Here is a 26,965-nt window from a genome sequence, read left to right as displayed (position 1 = left end):
AGCCATTCATTGGCATCCTTGACTCTGGCACCAGGGACCCAGTAGGCCATTGTGGAATCATGTCTACAACCACAGAAACCCCTGTCTGCACCCCCCGCCCCCCTATCAATTAAATCCCCTATCACTATTACTCTTGTTCTTCTTCCTCCCCTCCTCTGTAGCTGAGCCAGTCATGGTGCCACACTCCAGGCTCTGGTTGACCTTCCCCAAGGAATGTCATCCCTACCACTATCCAAAAGGGGAAAACCTGTTAGTCAGCAAGAGGGGGAACAAGAGTGTCCTGATGCAGGGTTTTGACCCAAAATGTGGATAGTTCCTTTCCCTCCAGCAGATCATTTGTTGCTTTTAGTCAGCAAGGTTAACTCAGGCTTGCACCTTCTCATTTGCCTGATGGTCACCCATTCCCTCCCTGGCTGCACATTTCTCAGATACAGTGTGAACACTTCCCTACGCACGCTATCCGTCAAGTTCTCAGCCTCAGGGATGCATCGTAGTGACTCCAGCTCTGAAACCCAGAGCTCAAGCTGTAGACACTTCCCTCACATGTGGTTGTCTTGGGCACGGGAAGTGTCCACAACTTCCCACACAGCACTGGATGCACATTCCGCTCAGCTGCCCTGTCTTTTTCAATCTTTTTATTAGTTTTCAAATTAATACAGATTAATATATCAATGTTTATACATGTAATACAAAGAGATCAGGAGAACAATCATGACATGGATAATCATAAAGAACAATAGAGTATAAAAAAAATCTGTAGATCCAATGATCTGTTAGTGAATGAATATAATAAGAGAAAAATATTTATTATAAAATATAAAAAAAGGAAAAAAAAAAACAAAACAATAAGAAAAATTATAAACAATGTATCAAACCAAACTAAGCTAAAGAAAAAAAAATCAAAAAAAAACAAAACAAAAACTGGACTAAAATTTCTCAGTAGAAACAGAGCAATATTATGTCATCAACTCCGTTCCTCTAAATTGAAAGGTTATTATAAGGGGATCTATATCACGTGAAAATATTGAATAAATGGACTCCAAACTTCCTCAAATTTAAGTGAAGGATCAACAGTTCCACTCCTAATTTTTTCCAAGTTTAAACATGGTATAGTTTGAGACAACCATTGAAAAGTAGTAGGGGGTATTGGATCCTTCCATTTAAGCAAAATGGATCGTTTGGCCATTAATGTAACAAAGGCAATCATACGGGAAGTGGAGGCAGATAGATGGCCAGATTCTATCCTTGGTAAACCAAAAATTGCAGTGATAGGATGAGGTTGTAAATCAATCTTCAATAGCAGCTGCCCTGTCAGGTCACCCTTCACTCATAACTTGCAAAGTAGAAGAATTTTGGGGAACACTTGCCCAGCTTCTCACCAACCACCTCCCTTTCTTGCATCAATATCACACTATCAAACCCAATACCAGTGTGGAATTTCTTGGATTGATCCCGCTCATTGTCGGCCTGACCACCCCCAATTCTGCATTCTCAAAGTTACTGTGTCCAAATCGCAATATATTTTCGTAGCCTCGCAAGTCAAACACCTAAGCAGCACCTGACTTCAATTGACAGGTGTTCCTTAGTAACAGGCTTCCTGTTTACAAAGGGGAGTGCCTCCCAAGGTTACTTGTTTCCTCACCTCAGCACAAAGCTACAAAGATGTAACCTTAAAAGTCACTAGGTTTAACTAATGCATTTACCCTCTTACTGGTCCAAGGCTGTGTGCTGAATACTGTGCATTCCAAAGACTGTAGTGTCCAAATGAAGGTTGCTGATGAAGCAGGTAAATATGGTTGGGTGTAGGACACTGCTGTGGGGAACTCCTGCAATGATGCTTGGGGCTGAGGTGATTAACCAACAACAGCCACAACTACCTTGCTTTGTGTAGTTGTGAGGTATGAATCCAACCATTGGTGCCCATTGATATCAATTTTACAAGAGCACCTTGATGCCACACTCAGTCAAATGCTGTTGTCATCCTCACCTCGCCTGATCCCATGTTGGGATCAAGGCTGTGATGAGGTCTTTAGTTGAGTGGTCCTGGCTAAACCAATACTGGGCATTGGTGAACAGGTTATTGGTGAGTGCAACTTCACAGCACGGTTGATAATGATTGGGTGGTGATTAGCTGGATTGGATTTGTCCTGCTTTTTGTGGACAGAGTAAAGTTCCACATTGCTAGGTAGATGCCAATGTTGTCATTGTGCAGGAACAATTTGGCTAAAGGTGCAACTAGTTCCAGAAAGCAGGTCTTCAGTCCAGCAGATGGGACGTTGTCTGGTCCCAGTACTCTCAACTGTTTCCTGATATCACATGGTCTGAATCGAATTGTCTGCAGACTGGCTTGTGTGATGGTGGTGATCTCAAGAAGAAGCCGAACATGTCTGAACATGGTTACGAATGCTTCAGCCTCCTCTTTAGTGCTCACATGCTGGTCACCACTGGTGTTGCGGCTGGATATGTCATATTTCTGACAGGTTCACCACCAAACAGCCATCCAGGCCTCTGTCTACTGAGAGAAGCCATGCGCGAGGAACCTGAAGCGCAGGAAAGTTTCATTACACCTCTTGAATCTTGATTGGACTGACTGCAATGAACAGTTCTGATCCCAATTATTACAGAAGGATGTGTAGGGACATAGGATTTATGGAAGGATATAATGCAGGCTAGATGAAATAGTGAGGATTGGGTCCATGGAGCCACAGATATTACCAAGGGTTGGCTGAGCCAAGCTGTTTGTTTCTATGCTCTTAATTTTAAGAACTATCAAAGCGAATTGGTTTGAAGAGTCTGCTGAGTAAGAGAAACGGCACGAAAATGAGCAGAAGAGGAAGGTGAAGAGTCTTTCTCTGAGATCGAAGAAGAGGATTGGATATGGGGGGGGGGGGGTGAAAAAAAGAATAGATGAGGTAATATTGGATAAATAAGTTTTAGAAGTACCAGAACCAACACAGGACTATTGATGTGCAAAGGACATTCAAATTGTCATTAATTATTTGTACACTGGTTGCAAACCCTTTCACAGATTTAGAGCTGGTTTATTTTCAGTAAAAGACATGCCTTAAGTGGACTTTTATCTAATCTGATATTGCACCTGGCTGCTATTATGAGGTGCTGAGGGATTTGAAATTGAAACAGTATTGACTGGAACAGTAATTTGTCCTGGAATTTATTTAAAGAAGTTATTTACTCCAACTTGGGGCAACTTGCCTGATTTCATATGTTCTGCATCCTCGGCATGGAAGACTTGTCCATTTGTCTTTACACACATCCTATTAGAAATTGCCAAATCCAACTGGACTGGATTTCTGGAAGCTTAAGCTATAATCTCTCATCTCCCACTGGTCAGCCCAGTGGCATTTCTCTTCCTCTAAAACTTCTTTAAGCCAACAGAAGTTAGAAAAAAGTTGCATGTAGTTTCCCTTGCAAAGTTTTCTTTGTTGACAACAGTTATTCATTACTCTGTGGATACTCTAGAGATTTTGGATTAAGAAATTGGGTGATGATTTCAATGATTTAGAAAATCCTACTGAGCTGGGGTAATAGACAGAAAATTAATAAGAAACAATTGACAAGGAAGATTCAAGACTTAAAGGAGAGAAAATATCAGAACTTTGAGATGAGAGGGATGTGCTCAAGGTTAAAGAAAGTAGCCTGCTGTGTCCTCTGTTTTGTTTAAGTCCACTCCACAGTTTAATTTTACACTTCGTATTTTCTGTTTGGCTTCTAAAAGAAATATTTTAAAAAATCAAAGTTGTAGAACAAACTATACCGAAGTTAAGTAAACTTCTAATAATCAATACCATAATTTGAAAATGGTATATAAAATATTTGACAACTTTGTTTTATGGAAACTTTCTGACCTTTGGAGGAGGAATAGGTTAAAAGCCAGAAGTACCGAATTAAAACAATCAGAAATCGACACATTTTTTTGCAAGTGTACCAGGAATATGTAAAGAAGCTGTTAAGAGTTTTCAGTTTCATCTACCTTGAACTTTGAATTATTGCAGATGTGCTGATAATTAAGGCAGCCTATCCCAGATGATGTCATTGCCAAGGTGTGAGCAGTCACTAGGGAGGATCTAGATTGACCAAACTAAAAACAAAGTGCTGGAAACACTCAGCAAGTCAGACATTCATTATGGAAAGTGAAATAGTTACTGTTTCAGGTTCAGAACACCTTCGACTTTAAACATGAACTCTTCCCATAGATGCTTCCTGATCTGCTGAATGTTTCCAGTATTTTCTATTTTTTTTAATTTCAGATTTCCAGCATCTTCAATTTTTATTTTAATTTCTGGTTGCAGTTATGTCCATGTTATTTTTTTAACAATTTGGATCTAGAGTGTAGGTATTGACAGGGCCTGTATTCACTGACCGTCACTAATTTCTCAGTGAGAAAGTGGTGTTGAGCTGCCTCCTTGAACTACTCTTGGCAAGTAGGTACACCTCTGGCACAGCATTTAGTATTGTTGTCTTAAAGCCCTAGGGACCTGCATTTGATCCTGGCCTTGGGTACTGTGGTGTTTTCATGTTCTACCTGTGACTGCATGAGTTTCCCCTGGGTGCTCTGGTCCCACATCCCAAACATGTGTTGAGAGGTTAAATTAGCTCTTATAAATTATCCCTGGTGTAGGTGGGTGTAAGAAAGTCAGAGGGGAGCTAATAGGCATATGTCAGAAAATGAATGGGTACAGGGAAATAAGGAAAGGGGCAATGGGATTTCTGCACTGAGATCTGGCATGGACCCAGTGAGCTGACTGGCAGCCTCTTGTGTCACAGTAAGTAAATTCAGAGGGAAGATTATATTCCCTCCTGATGCAGGCTTACGACCCAAAGCATCGACAATTCCTCCCCCACCCCCAGATGCTGCCTGACCCGCTGAGTTCCTCCAGCAGACTGTTTGTTGCTGAAGGATTACACTTAACCCCTTGACTATGGGAAAGGAGTCACCTGGGCTTAATCATGTAAGTGTGGCAGATTTCCTTCTCAAGAAGATGTTTTTGAGCCAAATGTCCTTTGTCAAGGATGACCTAGCAGTTTTTGAGTCATTCTTACCGGTACAAGCTTTTCACTCCTTTAACAAGTTAAATTCCTGTCTGGTTGAGGTGGAATGTGAATTTGTGTCTCCAGTCACTAGCCCAAGCTGCTGGATTAACGGAGCAGTAACATTTACTGATATGCCTTCATGCCACAGTGTGAAACTGGCAGCATTTGTGGTGCTACAGGGTAGTTGAGCCTTCTTAAGATCATCAGCCCACTCTAACACCCTCTGTATTGGTGCTGATGTTCACCACATTGACCTGGTTTAACAGGACAGTAACAAAACAGGGTGGTATTCTTGTGTCCATCACCACCCACAATGGCAACAATTACATTCACAAAGCACCCTTAGCCAACAGAAATCAAGCTGCTATGATGTAAATGGAATGATTAGAGGTTTGTATTTAAACACTTTTCATGATGTCCCAAAATATATTTCAAGTGTATGAACAAGTTTGAATCATGGCCATTTGCAGAAAGCATAGCTGCCACTTTGTGCACACAAACTCCCATTGCCAGGGGTGTATCAATTAATCTGTGATGTTGTTTGAGGGATGTATACTAGCTAGGTCACCATGTTCTTCTCTGAAACATTTAGAGCTTTTTAGAGCTCTGGTTTATAATTGTAACTACGGTGTCTTTATCTCTTCTAGAAGGAAAACTTTCCAAGCACATGAACTGTGTTCCTCCTTGCCATATATGGTGAAATCAGGCACCCAACATTTTTTTTTGTGACTAATTTAGATTTGGCTTTTTTAATAGTCTGATGTAGTACATTATCTTTTGAATCTGAAAATCTGGTTCAATGAGCAATTATAGCAATTATTAGAAATGATTTCATTGGCATTTAAATGTAATCTATAAAATATTACAACTGATTATCTAAAATCACTAAATAATTTGCCAGCTGATATATAATAATATTTTGTTAAAAATTATTACTGAGGAAGTAATTATACCTTAGCAATAAGTGTGGAACTGAATTAATGTGGACCAGGAAGGCTGGGCGAGATGCCTGTCTCAATCTTGAATTTATGCCCAACTAGTTAAATTGTACTTGTGTGATTCATGAAACGTGATGTAGTAAGTGGAAAGGAATGCAAGAACTGCTGGGCAACTTGCACGTTTTAGCATTTGCAATTATCCTGGCCCCACCCTCCAGCCATATCCTGGGGATCATCATTGCTCAAACCTAATTAGGACAACCATATAAATACCATGAAACCAAGAGCAGATCAGAAATGGGGTATGCCATAGAGTAACTCATCCCCTGTCTCCACTAAGCCTTTCTGCCACCCACAAGGCATGTCAGGAATATGTTCGAATTCTCTCCCTTAGATCTGATGGATGAAGTTCCATCAGCACTTGAGAAGCTCAAGGCCTTGCAGGACAAAGTAGCCTCTTTGACCAGAGCCCCATCCACTACTGGCACAACGTGGCCACATTATGTACTATTTAGAAAATAGGCTGCAATTTGTCAAGGCTTTTTTGACATCTCCCAAACCTGCAATATTTACTTCTTGGAAGGATGAGGGCAGCAGATTCATGGGAATATTGACCTTCAATTCCCCTTCAAGTCTCTCAAACTAGAATGAAAGCAAGAAGAGGTCTTGAGCTCTTCAATAAGATCACAACTAATTCTATGCCTTTCCTCCCAATCCCCTTTTCCTGAGACTATGCCCCCTTGCTCGAGACTCTCCCATTGGAGGAAACAGTATCTCCACCTCTATCTTGTCTGTCTCAATGAGAATACCTCTCATTCTTGTAAGCTGTAGGGAGTCTTCAAAGGACTACCCACTCACTCCACAAACCAATCCAGTTTATCTACACTACATTGACTCCAAGGATATTCTGAGATATGAAGACCAAAACTGCCCACAATAACACAATCAAGTTGCACTAAAGTGCAATTGCAGTTGGAATTTCTTATGTTTGTGCTCCAACCCTTTACAAAAAAGGCCAACATAACATTTGCCTTCCTAATTTTTTTTTTGCACGTGGATGTTTATACTTTCCCCTCGTGAATAGAAGTGTGAAGATTCCTCCTATACACCAACACTTACTAATCCCTCACCATTTAAAATATTGGCTTAGAAATACCAGCACTTGAGGCTGGTTTTCTTTTCTACTGTTATGCAATGGAGTGATATGCATTAATAGTCATTTCCCAGTCAGTTTGTGTCAATGAAGAAATTTTACTGGGTGCTTGTGGGCATTGACAGGATCTTGTGGGCACTCTTGACAGGATCTTGCATTTGGGGCATACAGGCTGATCACGTTCATAAGAAATGGGGTCAGGTGTAGGCTCTTTGGCCCCTCGTGCCTCCTGTTATTCCACAAGATCATGGTTAATCTTTAGCCTCCGTGCCACTCTCTTGTGCTATCCATATGACCCTGAATTCTTCTTAATCTCTGTCCTGAATGTTATCACTAACTGAGCTTCCACTACCCTCTTGGACAGAGAATTCCAGAGATTCGCCACCCCTAGGGTGAAGAAATTTCTCATCACTGACTGGAATGACCAACCCCTTATTTTGAGACAGAGTGCCTTGGTTCCAGCCATCCCAGAGAGGGGAAGCATCATCCTTACATCTAACTACTGTGTCAAGCCCCCTCAGATATTTGTACACTTCATAGTGATCATATTTATGGATCCAACCTACTTAACTCTTCTCAAATGACAAACCCAGTCTCCCATGAATCAATCTTTAGAGAATCACAGAAGAAGTTAGACTGGATTGGGACTTCTGTCACACACAAGCCCTTTGCCAACCTTTCAACCTCTGACATCCCCAGCCCTCTGATCACAGATGCCACTGTCCACACCAATTGGCTCATTGCTTCCCTAGTCCTTGGTCCTGGCCACCAGCCCCACTCATTCATCACTCTGCTCATCTGTTTTTCTCCAGCCCTGAACACCCACCACAACACTGGCCCCATCATTCATTACCCACAGCCCTCCCCTCACCAATTCCCATCCCAAGGCATGGGCACTTTGGGGTCTACAACTGATGACCACACCTCCCCTGAACCCAGCCTTGCTCCCAACTCCCAGTATTATTTACTAAATGAGGGTGTTGATGTCGGAGAGCTGCTGCCTTGAACTACTGCTGTCCATGTGATGCAGTGACACACACAGTGCTCTTAGGAGTTTCAGGATTGTGACCCAGCATTGAAGCAGGAATGCTTATTTCTGAGCCAGGAAAGTGGCCTGCGTATTTATTTCTTTTTTTGGGGGGGGGAGAAAAGTATGTGACCTCAGTTCAGACAGATCTTTCTGTGCCTTTGACAATATTTTTCTAGTTTACCTTCCCCAGATTAATTCTCCTCCCATCAAAATTAACCACTTGTAGAGTCTTTCTTTCGTCTTTGCATCAGTGTCAGTGGAACTGAATTTCAAAAGCAGAGTTCAATGCACAGTTATTAAAGTAACCATCAGATATAGGGATAGGGCAAGAAAATGATCAGCCATCATTTTGGTGATCAGTGGAGCAGATTTGAGGGGCCAAATGGTCTACTCTAATTCTTTTGTGTTCTCTATTGTACAACAGAGGATGAATTCCAGCATCTGGGCCATTTACTCATTTCATGGATCTTATTACATATTTCTTCTTCTGCTTCATTTCCATTATCAGATGGTCTTTAGAAAATGGAACTCTATGATCAATCCCTTATTCTCCTGTCAGTCCCAGTTATTATGGATTATTTTCTAATGGTTCTTGTTACATTATTTCTGCTATTATTTATCTCTACTTTATTATACTTTATCTCTAATTGTTGTAGCCAACCAACCCCCTTATTTTCCTAAATCTTCTAAAATCAATTTATCCTGCAATATGTAACCAGAGATTCAGGACTCTGACTACTTCGATAATCACTGCTGAATTTGGTTTCTTACTGTTAATGGTTCCCTCCCTTTTTCCCAGATGCTATGTATGTAAGTGTTCAGATAACTTAATTGGTCTTTATTAATTGTTTCAGTCGTGCTATTTTTAACAGTTGTGCACATTTCCTATAATTGACTGGTAGGTCAGCCTTATTGGCTACCTTGCTCTGACCTTTGTCCATTTCCCATCTTGTCTTCAAGCCAATGTTAATTTTAACTCGCCTACCGAGGCTTGCACCTGTCTTGCTGGCTGATCTGTTCGGGCTGGTGTTGTGGCTGATTGAGGAGGAGCTGCCTTCCGTTCCACGGTCTCTTGAAACAGATGCCTTCCTTTTTCGTTCTGTACAGTGGAGAGCACTCTGGTTGCATCAACTCCTGGTATGGAGGCTCCAGTGCTCAGGATCGAAAGAGGGTTGTAGACTCAGCCAGCCCCATCACGGACACAACCCTCCCCACCATTGAGGACATCTTCAAGAGGCGGTGACTCAAGAAGGTGGCATCCATCATTAAGGGCCCTTGCCACCCAGTATATGCCCTCTTCTTGTTTCCTCCATCAAGGTGGAAGTACTGGAGCCTGAAGACCCACACTCAACATTTCGGGAACAGCTTCTTCCCCTCTGCCATCAAATTTCTGAACGGTCCATGAAAGGTACCTTGTTATTCCTCTTTCGCACTATCCATTTATTTTAACTTATTAGTAATTTTTATGTCTTTGTCTTGCACTGTACTGCTGCCACAAAACAACAAATTTCATGACATATGTCAGTGATAATAAATTTGATTCTGATTCTTTCAGCCAAGGTATCAACTCGCTGTTTTGCCTGTCCCTATGCTAATTAGCCTAACGCTCAGCTAGTTCCTGTTTATTTTTCTGGTGTATTTTCGTAGCAAGACCTTGTCCTTTTCTTTCCTTATGTGATTTGATCTCGGTCTGGACCACAACACCCAGGTTTTCCCCCACTTCCTTTCCAAGTTCCTCTCTGACTATCTGAAGGTTCTTTACCATTGCACGAGGAGGCACCACACCTCTTGAACTCTGGAGGACTCCAGAGGATAATTACTGTCCCTTGACTAACAAAAGCTTCCTGAGCTGTAACCTTTCACTCATCTTATGACCCCAATCCAGATGGTCTCTGCTGCACAAGACCATGATTAATATTTTAGCCTTTCTCCTCAATGCCTTCAAACATCAGCATAGGTGTTGAATATATTGTCCCAGGCTAGCTTGTGAGTGATTTGCCATCTCTGTATCTACTAGGTTCCCATTATTCTGATACTTACACACTCCGCATTTTACATACATGCCTCACTCTGAGGTCTAACTGTACCCTGAAAACTGTCTGTGTATTCCTACCCCTCCCTTTTGTGTCCGAGTATCTCTTGCATGCACCTAGTTATGATTCACTCCTATGTTTTCACCATCCAAGGCCTAATGCTCTGAAATTTCCTCCCTGAAGCTTCTCTTTCTTCCCTTTACAACATATGCTGAAACCCACATCATTGGTCAAGCTTTTGGCCAATGCCCTAACATCTTCATTGGCTTGGTATCAATCTGGTGTCTGTACTGATCAGGTTCTTAAAGAACCTTGTAACATTTTACAATGTTTAAGGCCCCTTATCAACATAAATTGTTACTGAAATTGCTTACTCTGAATAAACCATATTTCTAAATACTAGGAAAGAGTTTGTTCTGCTTCTGGTAATTAACTTGATACATGGTCCAAAATTCAACAAGTCAATCACCACTCGTTTGACCCTACATTAAATTTTTTAAAAATTTCTACTGACTTTGTTATTGTCAAATGTAATATTATTGACTGGCTGACTTATAGTTTAATGGAAGATCATTCCTTCATTTTGATTGTCTGTGATGGATTAGGCTCAGTCATTATCCACAAGGGATAGAGGCATGGAGATCTCATTAATAACAAAAAAAAGCACTGAACCCCTCTGCTGTGTAAAATCATTAACATATGTGGCCTCTTTGTGGCCCTAAAGCACAGCTCTGGAAACTTTAAAATACTTTGGTGGGAGGGAGGTGTCTTGCTCTCATCCCCCCAGAAACCTTCTCTGGAAATCAGAGGCTTCTCGAATCCCACGGGCTCAACTTGTCCTGGTGACAAATTACCACTGCTCTTTTACTTGGAGCTGCAGTGTTTCTTCACCGAAATTGGTGAGATTGGGAGGATTTCCAGGCATTGCACCTATCACTCAGGGCTCAGCCTTGCTCTTGCTCTGAATAATTGGTACCCATCCTAAATAGGGAGAAGCTGATACTGGGCCCTATTTCCTGAGAAATGTTGGGCAGAAGTGCTTCTAACACACAGACACCACAGGAAAAGACAAGAGACTGCAGATACTGGGATCTGCAGCAACAATCTGGTGGAGGAACTCAATGGGCCTCCACAGATACTACTCAACTCGCTGAGTTCCTCCAGCAGGTTGTTTATTGTCACAAGAAAAAGATTCTGGAGTACTGCAATGTTTACTGACACTCTCAATAATACATGAGGAATTTTGTGCGTTATGATCAAGGAATTAGAGGGTTATGGGGATTTGGTACCAAAGGGGAGTTGTGGCCAGTGTAGGTCAGCTATAATCATATTGAATGGTGAGGCAGGCTTGAGAAGCTGAATGGCCTACTCCTGCTCCTATTTTCTTGTGTACACAGCAGATCTGTGGATAGTGAGTAAACCGATAACAAGGTCTGAGTGTATTTGAAGATTTCTGATGTAAAATTTATTAATGATCGTCACTGCAGCAGGATTGGGTGTTCTAATGCAAACACTCACTCAATCAAATCTAACTTCAGGAACTCTTCCAGCACTCCACATAAAGATACAGTTATAAGCTTCACCAGCAATACCATCTGATGCTTGCTGCATATAGCATTTCTTCTGAACTGTTTAATGCCAGGGCTTAATGCAAAGGAGATTAGAGTGAGGTTGGGTTGATGTTTTGTCCCAGTTATTGAAAATAAACTGCTGCTGCTGTTATGACAGTGTTCCCAGAGGACAGCTTCTGCATCCACGGAAGCAGGTGTGCTGATTGATGCAGAAGGTGTCACAGCTGTCAACTGATGCAAATCACCTAGTTACTCAGTCTGTCCATACCAGGATTTCCTATCTTGATACTTGTGGTTGGATTTGATGTAAAGTGCTGAAGCTTGGTTGTACAATTGATCCTCCATGATGTATCTGTCCCAAATGGCAATCAGTATTTGTTCTATCTTCACTGCTGCCAGGATCTCCACTACAGCTGAGGAGAGATCTAAGGATTACAGTCTGAAATCAGCACCAGATTTCTCCCAAATCGTTATCTCACCTGATCCCTTATTGCCATGACAGACCCTCCAACTTAAAACGTTAAAATGGAAAGTCAGCTGTTCTGGTCAAAAACTTTTTGTCAATGTTGGTTTCAAGGTTACTAATTATAATGTACACTTTGGGCAGAAGTTTAAGATCTGCACTTTCCTTAGGCTTTTCATTTGTAATTTAAAAATGTAAATTGTGCATTACAGCACAATGTTTTAACAATGCATGCACAAACTGGGTATGGTAGGTTGAATGGAGGGAATTACAAGACAGTAGCTCAATTAACTGATGGGATTCTACCTCTAATCTCTCCCAGCCCTTAGGCTAACGTCCTCTGTCTCTACCAAAGAGAGCTGTGGCGGGTCGGTTGCTCAGCATATTCAAGGAAGTCATAATTATTTTTTTGTATATTAGTGGATATGAGGATAGTGCAGAAAACTGCTGTTAAGTGACTTGAATGGTGCAGAAATGAGGGCTGTACAGCTGCTACTATTTATGTTCTCTGCATTTTTTCCATTTCTGGACTTGCGTTTTTCCCCTTTTCGAAGCTCCACATTTAGCAGTTGTGCCTTCAGTTTCTGGTACTCCTACCCGTGGTCTCCACTTCTCATCCTTGCAACCTTATCTCTTCAACCATGACTGGTCATCCACACACATATCCCCATTTGTGACACACAGTCAAATTCTGTTCAATAATATGCCAGTGAAGTAGTTTCAGACATTTTACTACCTTGTAGGACTGATGATAAATGCAAATTGGTATAATAAAAGCCAGAAACTGTACCACTTATTGGTTCAAGTTCTGTCTCAGAACCCTCAGATCAGATCATTGCTACTGCTACACAGATAATGTCGTGGTCATATAAAATTTGGTTTTGAAAGCTTACTGGTGCTATAATTTTCATTTTGTAAATGTATTAGTACTACTGTTACAAGGGGCATTAAATTTTGGCCTCGCCAATGATACCCAGATCTTATGAGTGAATAAAAACTGTTGCACACAACCGGCAAATGCAATTTACAAATATATAAGCAATGGAGGTTTTACTGTGTATTACAACACAGAAGGTGGTTGTTTTGCCCATCAAGTCCATGCCATTTAACAGTCTTGCTCCTATTTTCTTGTGCTCTTGAATTGGGGATGACAGCTTGTTGCAATTTCCTGAATACTTCAGTCAGGAGAAGGATTTGTGGGTGTTCACTTTGTTAACCTCACTGCATTTCCTAATTTTTTTTTAAGCTGGCAGTGGATAGGATTCTGTCAGTAGCTGTGACTGAGGAAGGTATAGAAATGGAACATCATAAGCCAGCTGAGGTCTGCAGTTTGTGCTGGTACAATCTCAGTGAAATCCTCTGTCTACCTGCAGCAAGTAGGTGGCTGTCTGTGCTAGGTTTGCTCTCCTATAAAGAATGATCCAAGTGCCCAGAGCAATTCTACACTGACACCAAAGTGAGCTTTGTATAGGGTTAATAATTGAACTGCCTCTGCGCAATTTCATTCAACACTCTGCTTCAAAGTAACTGCTGATGTCTCTGTATCAAGTCAGGAACATTAACGTGAAATGTAATAACCTCAAAATTACGAGGAACTTTGGTGGGAGAAACTGTCTCCATTTGTGGAAGAGCCAGCAACCAGATGACAATTATTTAAAATATTTGGGAAAATAGCCAAAGGGAAAATGAGATTTTGTTTTATCATCTGGAAAGTGTTGCCTGAGAAGATAGTGGGAGCAGATTTGAAAGGAATGTTCAGAGGGGAATTTGATACATGAAACAAGTTGATCTAATTCCATTGCTCTTTCAAAGAGTTATACCAAATGGTTAACTTTTTTTTGTGTTGTGTTATTCAGTGATACAATGAATGCCAACCCTTGAAAATGAAGCAAGCTTTAAAATCCATCAACCTTAATCTTATCTGCCCAGTTCTGGGGCTAGATGAGGCAGAAGTGGGAGCAGGCAGCCTGCTGTGCTCCCAGGAGGCAGATGGGTCATTCCCTCCTCGTTTAACCGTGGCAGACCAGAGGTCTTGGGTATTGGGAATCCTAGCAGTTGAGGTGAGGCAACGACATGGCACGTGAATGTGCCAGCTGATTGAAGGAGCAATCCAATGAGAACAACTCCTCTTCCTCCTCTACAGCCCCAAAAATGTTTCCTTTCCAAGTATGTATCAGGTTTCCTTTTTGAACCTTGAATCTTCTTTTGCCATTTAAAGCACAGCTTGTGGGCAAGGACCACTAGGATTTCTTCTCCCTCCCTCTTTCCACCCCCCCCCCCCAACCCTCTCCAAGCTTGCCTGCTTCCCTGGGATTGAACCTGTCCAATCAGACCTTCCAAAAGACCCCCTATCTTGGGTTGAGGTTTGGTTCTTTCCCCACAGAACTCCAACCAGCAGCTAAAAGCCTCTGGCTCCAGAATGCTCCCCACCAAACAGGAATTCATACCTTTCAATAAGACAACCTGTGGTTGGCGATGCAAAGAACTCTTCTGAAACTCTGTCCATTGTCTATGAAATCCACCCATCAATTACCAAGTAGATGTGTTTGGTTCAATGTAACTTTTCAATATTAATCAAAAATCTTATTACAACAATCAATCCATTCTTGTCAGCATCGTGAATGAAGCTGTCATTGACAGAGCTATCAGGTGGCACTTCCTCACCAATGACCTGCTCACTGATGCTAAGATTGGGTTTTGCCAGGACCACTTGGCTCCAGTCCTCATAACACTGGGGTCCAAACATGTGTGCTGAATTCCACAGGTGAGAGTCACTGCCCTGAACATCAAGGCAGCATTTGAGTGTGGCATTAAAGTGCCCGATCAAACCAATCAAAGACAATGGATATCAAAGGGAAAACACTCTAATGGATGGAGTTGTACATTACACAAAGGAAGGTGGTTCTGGATGTTGGAGGTCAATCATCTCAGTCCTAGGGTACCACTGCAGGAGTCCCTCAGGGTAGTGTCTTGGGCCTAACTGTCTTTGATTGCTTCATCAATGACCTTCACAGCAACATGCAGCAAGAGTTGGATAATATTTGGGCATGGGCTAATGAATGGCAAGTAGTGTTGCTCCATAAAGTGCCAGAAATCCAACAAAAGGATCTAGCCACTTACCTTTGGTATTCACTGGAGTAGCCATTGCCACATCATTAACAACCTGTGGGTTACCATTGACCAGTGGAATATGAGACACAACTAGGGATAATACTGTTCTCAGAATGGAAGGCAGGGCTACCTACACCCTTGACATCCCTGCAGTCTGTCTCTGCTGAGATATGCCAGACATCACACAGCTGCTGTCTGTAGTGAAAGCTCAGCCCTCAAAGTGAGGAACCATCTAGTTTTGATAAATGTGACTTTTACACTTGCACCTGGAAGGCTGGTGTGACCACATTTCATGCTCTTGAACTTCCGTGGAAATTTCCCATCTTGATTGCCACCTTGCATCAGATGACTTTCATTTTTTTTCTCTACTCGTGTCTGACATGATGAACACAGAACCACTTCTCTTTTTGGGGATTTCCTCTGGTTTTTCAGATAACTTTGAGGGGGAAACCTGCTAAAACCACCTTGCAATGTGGTGGCTGAGGTCCCAGTCTGGGTCAGTCTACTTGAGGTTTTTTGTTTTGCAGGGAGTTTGGGCAGCACTCTGCCTGTGACTGCCTGATGATGTGCCTGATCCTTTAAGTAATGCTCAGCTTGATTGAAAGCTTGTTCTGGGTGAACAGCACAAGTTGTAACTCAGACCAATGGGACTTGGGTGTATTTTGGGTGTTGTGCTTCTGTTGTTATCACAAGATCAGTGTTTGAGTGCCCAAAATCCACAATCCAACATGCCCAAACCTTACTAATGACTGGCATTAACTCTCTGGGAAATAAGTGCTAAAATGACAACTGCACTGTTTAGAACATAGAACAATACAGCACAATACAGGCCCTTCATAACATAACTTTCATCTCTGCATTCGTGGAGTGTTGTCTGGATGAACTTCTGGATTATTAACCTTGATTTTCTGCCTCTTCAGATGCTGAGTAATTCTTTCATTTCAGATTTCTAGCACCTGCAGAGTTTTACTTCCGGCAAAGTACGGTAGCGTAGTGGTTAGCGCGATGCTATTACAGCGCCAGCAATGGGGGTTCGATTCCCGTCGCTGTCTATAAGGAGTTTGTACATTCTCCCATGTCTGCGTGGGTTTCCTCCGGGTGCTCCAGTTTTCTCCCACATTCCAAAGACGTACAGGTAGGTTAATTTGGGTTTAAAAAATGGACAGCGTGGACTCGTTGGGCCGGAAGGGCCTGTTGCCATGCTGTAAAATAAAATAAATAAATAAAAAGATAAAGTGAGGAAGGCTCTGCTTCTGCATTTCCTATAAGGGTGGTGGAAGCAAATCCTTTTGGTAGTTTTCAAAAGGGAATTGGGATATGGGGAAAATGCAGGGAACTGGGATCATTTGAATGACCCTTGCAGAGGACAAGCACAAGCTTGATGGGCCAACTCTCTTTCTCACACATGCACCTTGACCTGCTGATTTCCTCCAGAAGATTATTTGTTGCTCCAGATTCCAGCATCTCCAGTCGCTCATCTTTATATCCTGCTAAATGAATTAAAGCCAGCTCTAGGAGTATTTGCCCTGAGGTTTGTTAAACATTTCTCAGATTTCATTATGACATAGCAGGCTATTCAGCCCATTGTCCATGCTAGTTTGCAGTGCACTCCATCAGTTGCATTCTCCCACTTATTTTACTGTAACATCATCTCTCCCACATGCCCATCTACACCATTCCTGATTCTCCCATCTATCTTTGGGATGTGGGGGGTGGGGGGAAACTAGACCACCTAGGGAAAGATCCAGCAATCATGGTGAGACCATTCAAATGCCACAGTCAGCCCCGGAGGTCAGGATTGAACCCATACAGCTGGAGCTGTGAGGCAGCAGCAATACTGGCAACACCAACAAGTATCCAACACTTCACTTAAAATTCCTGCTAGTTTTCATTTTGCTATCAATTTCAAGTGGATCTCTGGAGCATCTGAAGCACCTTGGCTCACTCCCTGGGACACTTTTTGGCAAGACTTCAATGTCAATTAGCATTTATCTCAGAAATTCTCTGGGGACTTGATTTGAGGAGAGTAAATGTTGTTCCAAGCACCTTAATGGACACTTTATAGGGGAAGCAAAGTGAAAGTGAGTGCTTTGGTTATGGCAACTTTGCTGAGCCCCTTCCCCCACCCAGACTTCCTGCAAATGAGAAATGGGAGGAAGAAATGAGCAGCTACTGAAGGGGGTGTGGTAGATTGGAGAGGTGGCATTTTCATCATGGCCTGGTACGGCAATTCCAACACACATGAATGGAAAAGACTGCAGGGTTGTGACCACAGCCCAGTCCCTCAGGGCACAGTGCCCCCACCATTGACAGCATCAGCAAGAGGAGCTGCCTCAAGAAAAGGGCACCTATCATCAAGGATCCCCACCATCCAAGCTGTGCCCCCTTCTCACAGCTACCATCAGGCAGGAGGTACAGAAGTCTGAGTCCCACATCACCAGACTCAGGAACAGCTACTTCCTTCCAACTCTCAGGTTCTCGAACTGATCTGCACAGCCCTAACTCTACCTTAGAAACAGAGCACTATGGACCAGCTCTTGACGTGGACTCATTTTGGGTTGGTTTTTTTTTGCACTAAAGTCTTGTTTTTGCACAATCTTTTTTCTCTTCACTTTCTTGTATAATTTATATTCTGTGTGTTGTCTGTACCTACATGCCTGTGATGCTGCTCCATGCAAGTTTTTTTCATTATACCTGCAGCTCACTATACTTGTGCATGAGACAATAAACTCAATCTAACTTGACTTCCCCACCCCCCAGTGAATACAGGACCTTATACTTCCTCTGGGCCTTCTCCATTAGGACGTCCAGCACTACTTTGGATACCCATCACCATGGGCCAGCCAGAGCACTCCACAGCTTCAGTGGAAGTGGAGGCAAGGAGCCCACCTACATTGCTCTACAAAAATGCCATCCTGGACTACAGTTAGTGGTTGTAGCCAAGTCCAAACAGACTTTAAAACAGGCCTGTTTTATCAGCATTGCACCTTAGTAATGTCCCTAGTAATAGCTGGAAGGATTTCCATTGTGTCTAATGCACAGCTACTGGTAAGGGGGTTGGCCTTGTGTACACAGCAAACACTTCTGCAGCAATTAAGCTAAGTATGAGAAAACAAACCTCCTCTTGAAGTGCAAGTCCACAGTTGGCATCTTAACCTTTTGCCTTCTAGAATGGGACAATGGTACCTGTAAACCTGGAGGTTCCTGTACTTAATTTATTGCAGTGCTTACTTTCTGCTTGGCTGTCATTACCACTCAGCCTTTTGTGCTGCTTCACCCATTTAGCTAGATCACTGGTATTCTGTAACTGAATCCCTTTCACTCACATTTCCTCCATGACCACTGCTACACATACCAAACAAAAATATCAGCTTGACCAGTTTTAATTGACTCAGCAACCACAGTTTATGAGACAGTTTGGACATTCTCTGACCTTTTCTATTGTAACCTTGACCATAATGTCACATGGACAATTTTGCAAAGTCCCATGGAATGGCATATTATTATTACAAAATTTTGCATCCAGAAATGGAGCCGTGCCTTTTATCACATGTCCCTTTGTTTGCAGAGGTAGAATTCAATTCATTGCCTGTAAATAAAAGGTGTAAACAGGTTAATTTAACTGCCTCTGATGGATTTGTTTTCCAGAATTTGCTGGACCCTTTGCACAACAGCTGTAAAACTGCACGGGTTTCACTTTGAAGTACAATGGGTACAGTAGGGCAGTTTCTGAATTTCAGTAATGCAAAAACTGCTGAGATATGACGTCCGAGAGACTTTTTTTTAAACCAGCAAGCACAGCATATAACCAGGAGGTAGGAGATGAGAAGGTAAATGATGAAAGTGCTGGCTAGCAACATTTAGCTTGGGTTTTAAAGAGATTGTAGGGGAAGGGAAAAAACTAAGGGCATGTAACGGACTGTAATTCTGAGATTTAAGAGTGAATAAGCAGAGGTGCAGTGTTGTATTCATATCAAGCTTGTCACAATCCAAGGAGATGCATCGAAGTGCTTTGAGTTTGTTGCAAGCTAATTACAGACAGGTTATTTATTCACTAATTAAAGGGGCCTTGTTTAAACTAATAGACATTGAGGAGTTTTGATAAAGAGAAATAGATTGTACTGGCAGGTGGATCTGTAACCAGAGGACACAGACTAAAACAAATTGGCAAAATAATCAGAGTCTGATAATTGTAATTTGTAGTTGACTTTAGTGACCTGGTATTTCCTGGAAGGGAAGAGGAAGTAGATTTAACAGTGACTTGGATATATGGTTGAAAAAGTGGGGGGGGGGGGGGGGGGGGGGGGGGGGGGGGGGGGGGGGGATAATTACAGCCCTGGGAAAAGGTCAGAAGGGTGCATCAAATTGAAAGGCATTTTCAACAAGGACTATAATTTTCCCATCTGTCAGGTGGAACACAAAGCAGCGAGGGGAATCAAAGGAAACTGAAGATGCAAAGGAAAGCGCTTGCACATGTGTAGCAGAATTCATGACTTTAGCACTTTCCATAGTGGCTTACAGCCAAAGATGCAGTGTTAAATGGGCCATCTTGTAACATAAGAATGCAACAACCAATTTACTCACAGCAAGGACCTATTAGTGTAATTTGATAATAGGCAATCAGACTTTTTATTGCTGCTGATTGAAGATGAATATTGATCACAACAAATGGTGTTCTGTTTGAAGGATAGCATGGAAGTTCTCAATGTTCTAATCAGCATTCCCTAATTTATGAATGTACAGTTTTTGAATTTTTGCTATAACACCAATTCTTAAACTTTGATTTGCAGAACTATTTCTTGCTATAACAAATAGCGCACCACTCTTCCCCACAGGAACACACTGTGCCAAAATACTCATAACCCATTTGACTTGTCTTTATGATTTATACAATTTCCAGGAAACCATTCCCCTCATAAATGGAGGAACAGCTGAACTTTTTCCTGAGTGGGCAGGCAGAGCCTCAGTTGATTGCCTCATCTGAGGGATGGCATCTCCAACTATGCTGCATTCCCTTACTACCGCACTACCTAGATTTAATGTTTAAGCTCTGTGTCAAAACTGAGACAAGGAAATGTAATTTTTAAGAGAAGTGGGAAAAAGGAACAACATTGAAGAGGCATCGTATGATATACAACCTGGGTGTCAACATCTCAGAGGATCTTTCCTTGGGCCCAATACATTGATGCAATCACGAAGAAGGCATGCCAGTGGCTCTACTTCATAGGAGTTTGAGAAAGATTTTGTATGTCACTAGAGACTCTTGCAAATTTCTACATATGTACAGTGGAGAGCATTCTGGCTGGTTGCATCACAGCCTGGTATGGAGGCTCCAATGCACAGGATAAAAAAGGCTGCAGAGGATTGTAGACTCAGTCAACTCCATCAATGGGCACAACTCTCCCCACCATTGAGGACATATTCAAGAGGAGGTTCCTCAGAGAGGGTGGCATCTATCACTAGAGGACCCTCACCATCTGGGATATGACCCCATTGTTACTACCATCAAGGGAGGAGGTACAGAAAATTGAAGACCTACACTCAGCAATTTAGGAACTGCTTCTTCCCTTCCGCCATCAGAGTGATCCATGAACACTACTTCATTTTCCTGCTTTTTTGCACTATTCATTCATTATTTAATTTATGGTAATTTCATGTTTTTTGGCCATGTACTGCTGCTGCAAAACAACATTTCACAACATACAAGTCATTGATAATAAACTTGGTTCTGATTCTGAGGTGAAAAGCAGTGGCAGTAAATTTCAAATGGGAGTATGCTGGAAAAGTGGGGGGGGGGGGGGGGAAGTGCTTCATTTCATCTCCAAAAGATGGCTTTTGCAGCAATGGCAGTATTCATACACCTTTGCACTGAGGTGTCAGTGTAGATTATGTCCTGAAGTCTTTAGGATGTGAGTTTAAACCCACAAACCTTCTGATACAGAGGGAAGGTGACTTCTCAACCACTGTTACTAGCTAGCACTACAGCAGCTCTGAGCTTCATGTGTGGAATGTCTATTTGGTATGACACAAGTATTTCTGAGGCTTACAGAAGTACAAACTAGAGTCAGCGTTTTGTAGAGATAGCAAAAGAATTTCACCTGTCGCAGACACCAACCAATGATGTACATTTGGTATGTACCTAATGCTGTATTAAGGAAAACACAGCAGCAAATTAGTGTACAGCAACCTCACCCCCCCCCCCCCCCCCCCCCCCCCTCCCCCCACCGTGTACAGTAATGACCAGATAACCTTTTAGTGAAAACCACGATGATGCTGGAGGAACTCAGAAGGGTCCCGACCCGAAATGTTCACTACCTGCTTTTTTCCACAGATGCTGCCTGCCTGCTGAGTTCCTCCAGTATCATTGTGTTTTTTCATCTAGATTCCAGCATCTGCAGTACTTGTTTCTCTAATCTGAGTGAAGGATAAATGTTGGCCCGTGTACCTGTGATAGCTCTCATGCCTTGCCTTAAAATGGCAACACAGAATCTTTCCCCTCCCATTGAGAAAGCATGCAGGGTGTCAGTTTAATAACTCATTGAAAGGACAGCATCTGCAACAGAGGCAATATTTTCCTCAGTCCGGACCGGAACATTTAGCCTAGATTTTCCATTCTCAAGTCTCTGGAGTGGGACTTTTAAACCTACAATGTTCCAATCCCCAAATCAACAATGCTACAAACTGAGTCTTGGCTGACATCCAGGGAAGGTAGAGAGATCTTTCTTTGAAGATAGCCAGCCCCACTGTTAAATTGTCACAAAAAGCTGCATAATTTTGTGTAGTTGATTGTCATGAATTAATGCAAGATTTCTCAAATATCATCATAGCCGCATCCTAAACACTCTCACAGCAGCTGTACTGAAAGGAGTCACAAGATTGGAATCTGAATGAATTTCCTGTGAGAAAGAAACACTTTAGCCTTGGGTCAGAAGATCCATGTAGGCCAAAAAATATTTCTTGTCCCTATTGTTGGTGATAAACTGCTCCCAAATGCATCAAAATGCTACATAGTTTTTAATAGTTTCCCAAATTCCTGCTTGTGCAGTTGTGTTAATTGTACTTTTATTCCTCCGATGCTAAAGGGAGATATTGAATGTTAGGCTTTTCCGGTGGTTCAGTGTGGAGCTCAGTCACAGAAGCCAGTAAGGTCCCAGTTTGCACTGTTACTTCAATCCAGTAGAGCTAGCATTATCCGTGCCACATTTGGTCACAGTGCCCAAGGATTGGGAAGGGGAAGTTAACAGGGGTCTTGTTTCTGTTTACCAACTGGTTACCAAATTCAAAACTAACTTGTTTGTTGTGAGTCAGAGGATTGCTGCGTATGAAGTGAACGTAGAGTATGCATTCCTATCATCTATTTTATGACCCTGGATTAATTTGGGTTCAGCCCAAAGCATTCTCTAACCACTGAATACTTGTGAAGAGTAGTCACTGTTGTACTGGTTGGAATCAGAACTGCCAACCATTGCACATCACCATAAACAATGATGAGGTACAAGATTAGATGGTGTAATCTGTTTCTTGGTGGGGCAGGTTGAGAGATAAATATTGGCTGGATGAACTCTTTCAAATATTGCCTGATGACCTTTTACATCCACTCCTGCATTGGAATGTCAGTCCCTACTCTATTGGATTAAGATAGGAAAATGCAACTTTTAACACCCAAGAGCAAAATAACACAGATGCTGGAATCCTGAAATGAAAAAAACATCAAATGCTAGAAACACTCAGTGGGTCAGGCAGCATCAGTTGAGAGAGGAACAGAGCAAACATTTTGGGTTACCAGACCTCTCCTTGTCCCCCCTTTGTAGTCTGTCTTGAATCTGTTATTAACACTAGCTGGAATATAAAGTCTGATTGAGGATCTGATGAAAGGTCATTGACTCTTGTTTCACTCTCTCTACAGTTGCTCCCTAACCAGCATTTTGTGTTCTTATGCACTATTTAAGTTTATGGCAAATGGGCCAAAGAGGAGACCAGGATAACTTTATTACCCAGAAAGTTGTCATAATCTACAGTTGAATGCCTGAAGACTGATGGAAGCAAATTTATAGCTAACTTTCAAAAGGAAACTGGATAAATTCTGGAAAATGGAGAGATCTGGAAAGCAATGGGGAAAGGGCAAAGAGTATTATTAATTGGACAGCTCTATAAAATATGTGCAATGGGTTAATTGTCCTCCTCCCGTACTGTGAGATTCTGATGTTCCAAGTAAGACCAATGCTTACGGTAAGCCTACAATGTACAGAAGATATTCAACATGTGAGTATTTTAGTCTCCAGAAAGAAAAGAACAGAAAGAGACTGTGGGGAGGTAATCAGATTAAGAAAAGAGAGGTTGGCAGAGACTTGCATTTACAAGAAGGGACTGTAAAGATCAGCAGAAGACATTATATTCCAGACTGCATTAATAACATAGCCAGGACAGAATATAGTGGGGCACTGGAGGGGTTTGGTACTGTCAATAACTTAAGTTTATTATGGCATATAAGGCCATAATAAACTTAAGTCATTGACAGTACCAAACCCTCCTTATATATAGCAATTTGACTTTTCCCACCATAAGTATATAACCTTGAATAGTTTTAGTTTATGGAGCATGATCAGGAGCAATTTCATGCTTTGCAATTCTGTAATAAGGATTAGCACCTTTAACAAAGATGTAAGATACACCTTTCCCAAGTGATCATTCTTTATGTCTGAACTCTGATATGGAAGGGATCATTTTTATCTGGGTGTAAAATCAATACTGTGATTTGGGCTCTTATTATAGAAGTCATATAATTTAATTTTCCATTGATTATACTAAATAAGAGTATGGGGGGGGATTGTTGTAAGTAACTTCCATCTGAAAAGCTGGTTGAAACCCACGGACATGCAGTAAAGTTATTGGGCCCACTTGGTGCAACTCTTGGACAGGTTTGTACATATGTGAGCAATCCACTCCCTGAAACGGTGCCCTGTTCTGTTGCACCAGGTGTCTAGTACCAACCAATGACCTTTGAATGACTTGCTGGAGGCCATTCAAGAAAAGGCCCAGGAAATGTCTGTGACCAGGAGTGGCCCTGGAGGCTTTCAGCACCTATTAGCCTCACCAAAGGAACTCCACCCCAAAATCTTCTATCCTTTTTCAGACCAGGTGCTGATTCATTGTAGAAGCTAGTTTCCTACCCTGTCATGACTGTTGAGCTGCACTACTTGCAGCCTCCCAGTGACCTGCAAATTACACAGATAGATCCCATTGAACAATGTGATTGGGGTGGGGGGAAAACAGTTGCTTTGGTTTAGTGAAAACACGAGAGACTGTAGATGCTGGAAATCTGGACTAGACCTAATGAAGGGTCTTGGCCTGAAACGTCTACTGTCCATTTCCCTCCATAGATGCTGCCTGACCCGCTGAGTTCCTCCAGCTTTTTGTGATTATTGGTTTAGTAAAGTTGGTTAAGAGAGAAATATTGGCCATTACACCAACAAAAACTCACCAGTACTTCCAGTATTAAATTGAGTTTAGTTTTTTGTCATGTACACAAGTATGGTGAGGTACATGTACAATGAAAAACTTGCTTGCAGCAGCATCACAAGCATATAGGTACAGACAACATACAGAAAATGCATTTATACAAGATAGTGAAGAGAGAGGAAAAAAAGACACAATCAGAGATGTCCATGGCAGTGCAAGAGGTGGTGCATAGTGTTCCATTGCTGAGGTAGGGTTAGGGTTGTGCAGGTCAGTTCAAGAACCTGATAGTTGTAGGAAAGTAGCTGTTCCTGAACCTGGTGGTGTGGGACTTCAGACTTCTGTGTCTCCTGCTTGCCGGTAGTAGTGAGAAGAGGGCATGACCTGAATGATGCGGTTCCTTGATGATAGATGTCACCTTCTTGAGGCAGCATCTCCTGTAGATGCTGTCAATGGTGGGGAGGGCTTTGCCCATGATGGACCACGGATTTGCCATGGATCTTTTGCCTGAGAGGGCAAGTAGGGCCTCAGAGTAACATCTCATATGACTGTCAGCTCTCCCTGTAGACGTGCACTATCATTTGATACTGTCTGAAGCACCAGCTAAGTCTTTGGAGTATGGCTTGAACCTCTGCCATCTGTGAAGCACTCTTTGCTGGTCTTCTTCCAGTCTAGTGCACTGCGTTCAGTGTTCACAATTTGATCTCCTCTACACTAGAAAAGCCAAACACAGATTGGATAATGACATTGCAGAGCATTGCCCTACTGCAAGCGGAGCTGACAGTCTGATGAGATTAATCCTCTTGGGCAAGAGATTCTATGGCACTATTGGAAGAACAGGAGAGTTTTTGTTGATGTAATGGCTGATATTTATCCCTCAGATAATTTTACTCAGCAAAAGTATCTGGTATTTTCATACCATCGGTCCACAGGAGTAACTGTAAACTTCTGGTTGCCTACCACTTTAATTCTCCATTCCACTCCCACTCTGCAGCCTTCTGGACTCGATGTCAAATTCTCCAATTTAAGGTAAATTGCTCTTTTTTTTTCTGTTTGTATCAGAAATGGCCAGTTTTGCCCAACTATTAACCAGATTCAATGCAGGCAAAGAAGAATAATCTGATTCTGACTGCCACGATTAGTCATTTGGTCTCTCCCCATCAGAGATGTCCTCTTTGTTCTGCTCATTCCTTCCCCACCTTCTCTGCAACTGAATGTAACTTGCTTTCTCACTTTCCCAGTTCTGAAAGATGGTTTCTGATCTGAAGCGTTAACTGTTATTCTTTCCACAGACACTGCCTGACTTGCTGAGTGTTTCCTGCATTTTCTGTTTTCACTTCAGATTTCCAGCATCTGCAGATTTTCAAAAATATATTTTAATTTACTTTAAGGCAAGGAGGGTACTTGTTGAGTGATATAGTGAATAATTGTGGATTTACCCATTGTACTTTCTGGATATAATTGGTATTTGTTTTTTTTTCTTCCTTTTCTCTGAAGGCTTTCTGTATCACATACCACCCTCTGAAACGAGTCTGCATTGACCTCTGAAAATTTACAAATATGCCAAAAAAGGAAATGGCATAAAACAAAGCTTTAATTAATGTGCTTCTCAAATGTATTTAGAAGTGCAGTATGCATGTTTTCACATTCTCCCTGAAGGGAATTTTAATGATGAGGAACAAGGGGTTAGATGTTATCTCTTTAATATTCCAGCATTTTGAACACAGTTATAAATTCTTCAGAATGTCATATTTGTTCAAGATTAGTGGCTGCTATTTAATGTGTCATTTGATACATTAGAGCACAAAATAAAAATAGACATAAAAGTCAAAACGGATTAATGCATTACAGGACAACCAAGCAACCTTCATGTGGTCCCTTAGGTTACAAGGGCATAGCCCATGGATGGTGATTTGAGTGGCCCCAAGTTTCGTCAGCCTTGGGCTGGGATTCAATGTGAAAAGTGGCATACCGGTGCCCCTCCACCCCAGCTAGAAGTGGCCCCGGTTGGATGATGGGATGACTTTGGCCTGGGGCGCTGTGATGGTATGAAACAGCAGCGCGTTGGCTGCTCGATCACCTTCCGCATCCTGATGCTTTCTTTGAATATATGTCTTTAACGTTTTTATCCACCACCCCGCAAGGATGTACTTTGCCA

The 26,965-nt window shown here is 42.0% G+C and overlaps 2 protein-coding genes across 4 annotated transcripts in view; both read left to right on the top strand.

Moving 5' to 3' along the window:
* prkn (parkin RBR E3 ubiquitin protein ligase) overlaps nt 1–9,418 on the top strand; it is an 821,190-nt gene extending 811,772 nt beyond the window's left edge. Inside the window, exon 11 of the mRNA XM_052012206.1 lies at nt 9,281–9,418. Coding sequence (XP_051868166.1) covers nt 9,281–9,394 — 114 coding nt within the window. The 3' untranslated portion in view covers nt 9,395–9,418. The remainder of the gene's footprint in view (nt 1–9,280) is intronic.
* agpat4 (1-acylglycerol-3-phosphate O-acyltransferase 4 (lysophosphatidic acid acyltransferase, delta)) overlaps nt 1–26,965 on the top strand; it is a 138,621-nt gene that overhangs the window by 6,789 nt on the left and 104,867 nt on the right. Inside the window, exon 1 of one of the 3 annotated variants that reach the window (XM_052012210.1) lies at nt 9,444–9,581. The exons of 1 other annotated variant lie outside the window; for it this stretch is intronic. Coding sequence is in view for 1 of the 2 variants with exons in the window: in XM_052012215.1 (XP_051868175.1) it covers nt 9,575–9,581 (7 nt within the window). In the remaining variant the exon portion in view is untranslated. Of the gene's footprint in view, nt 1–9,443; nt 9,582–26,965 lie in introns of those variants that run through there. One more of the 3 variants, XM_052012215.1, reaches the window with a different exon arrangement.

Source organism: Pristis pectinata, chromosome 3 (genome assembly GCF_009764475.1).
Source record: "Pristis pectinata isolate sPriPec2 chromosome 3, sPriPec2.1.pri, whole genome shotgun sequence".
Lineage (NCBI taxonomy): Eukaryota > Metazoa > Chordata > Chondrichthyes > Rhinopristiformes > Pristidae > Pristis > Pristis pectinata.
Note: the sequence above shows the minus strand (reverse complement) of the source record. Positions and strands in the feature narration are given on the sequence as shown.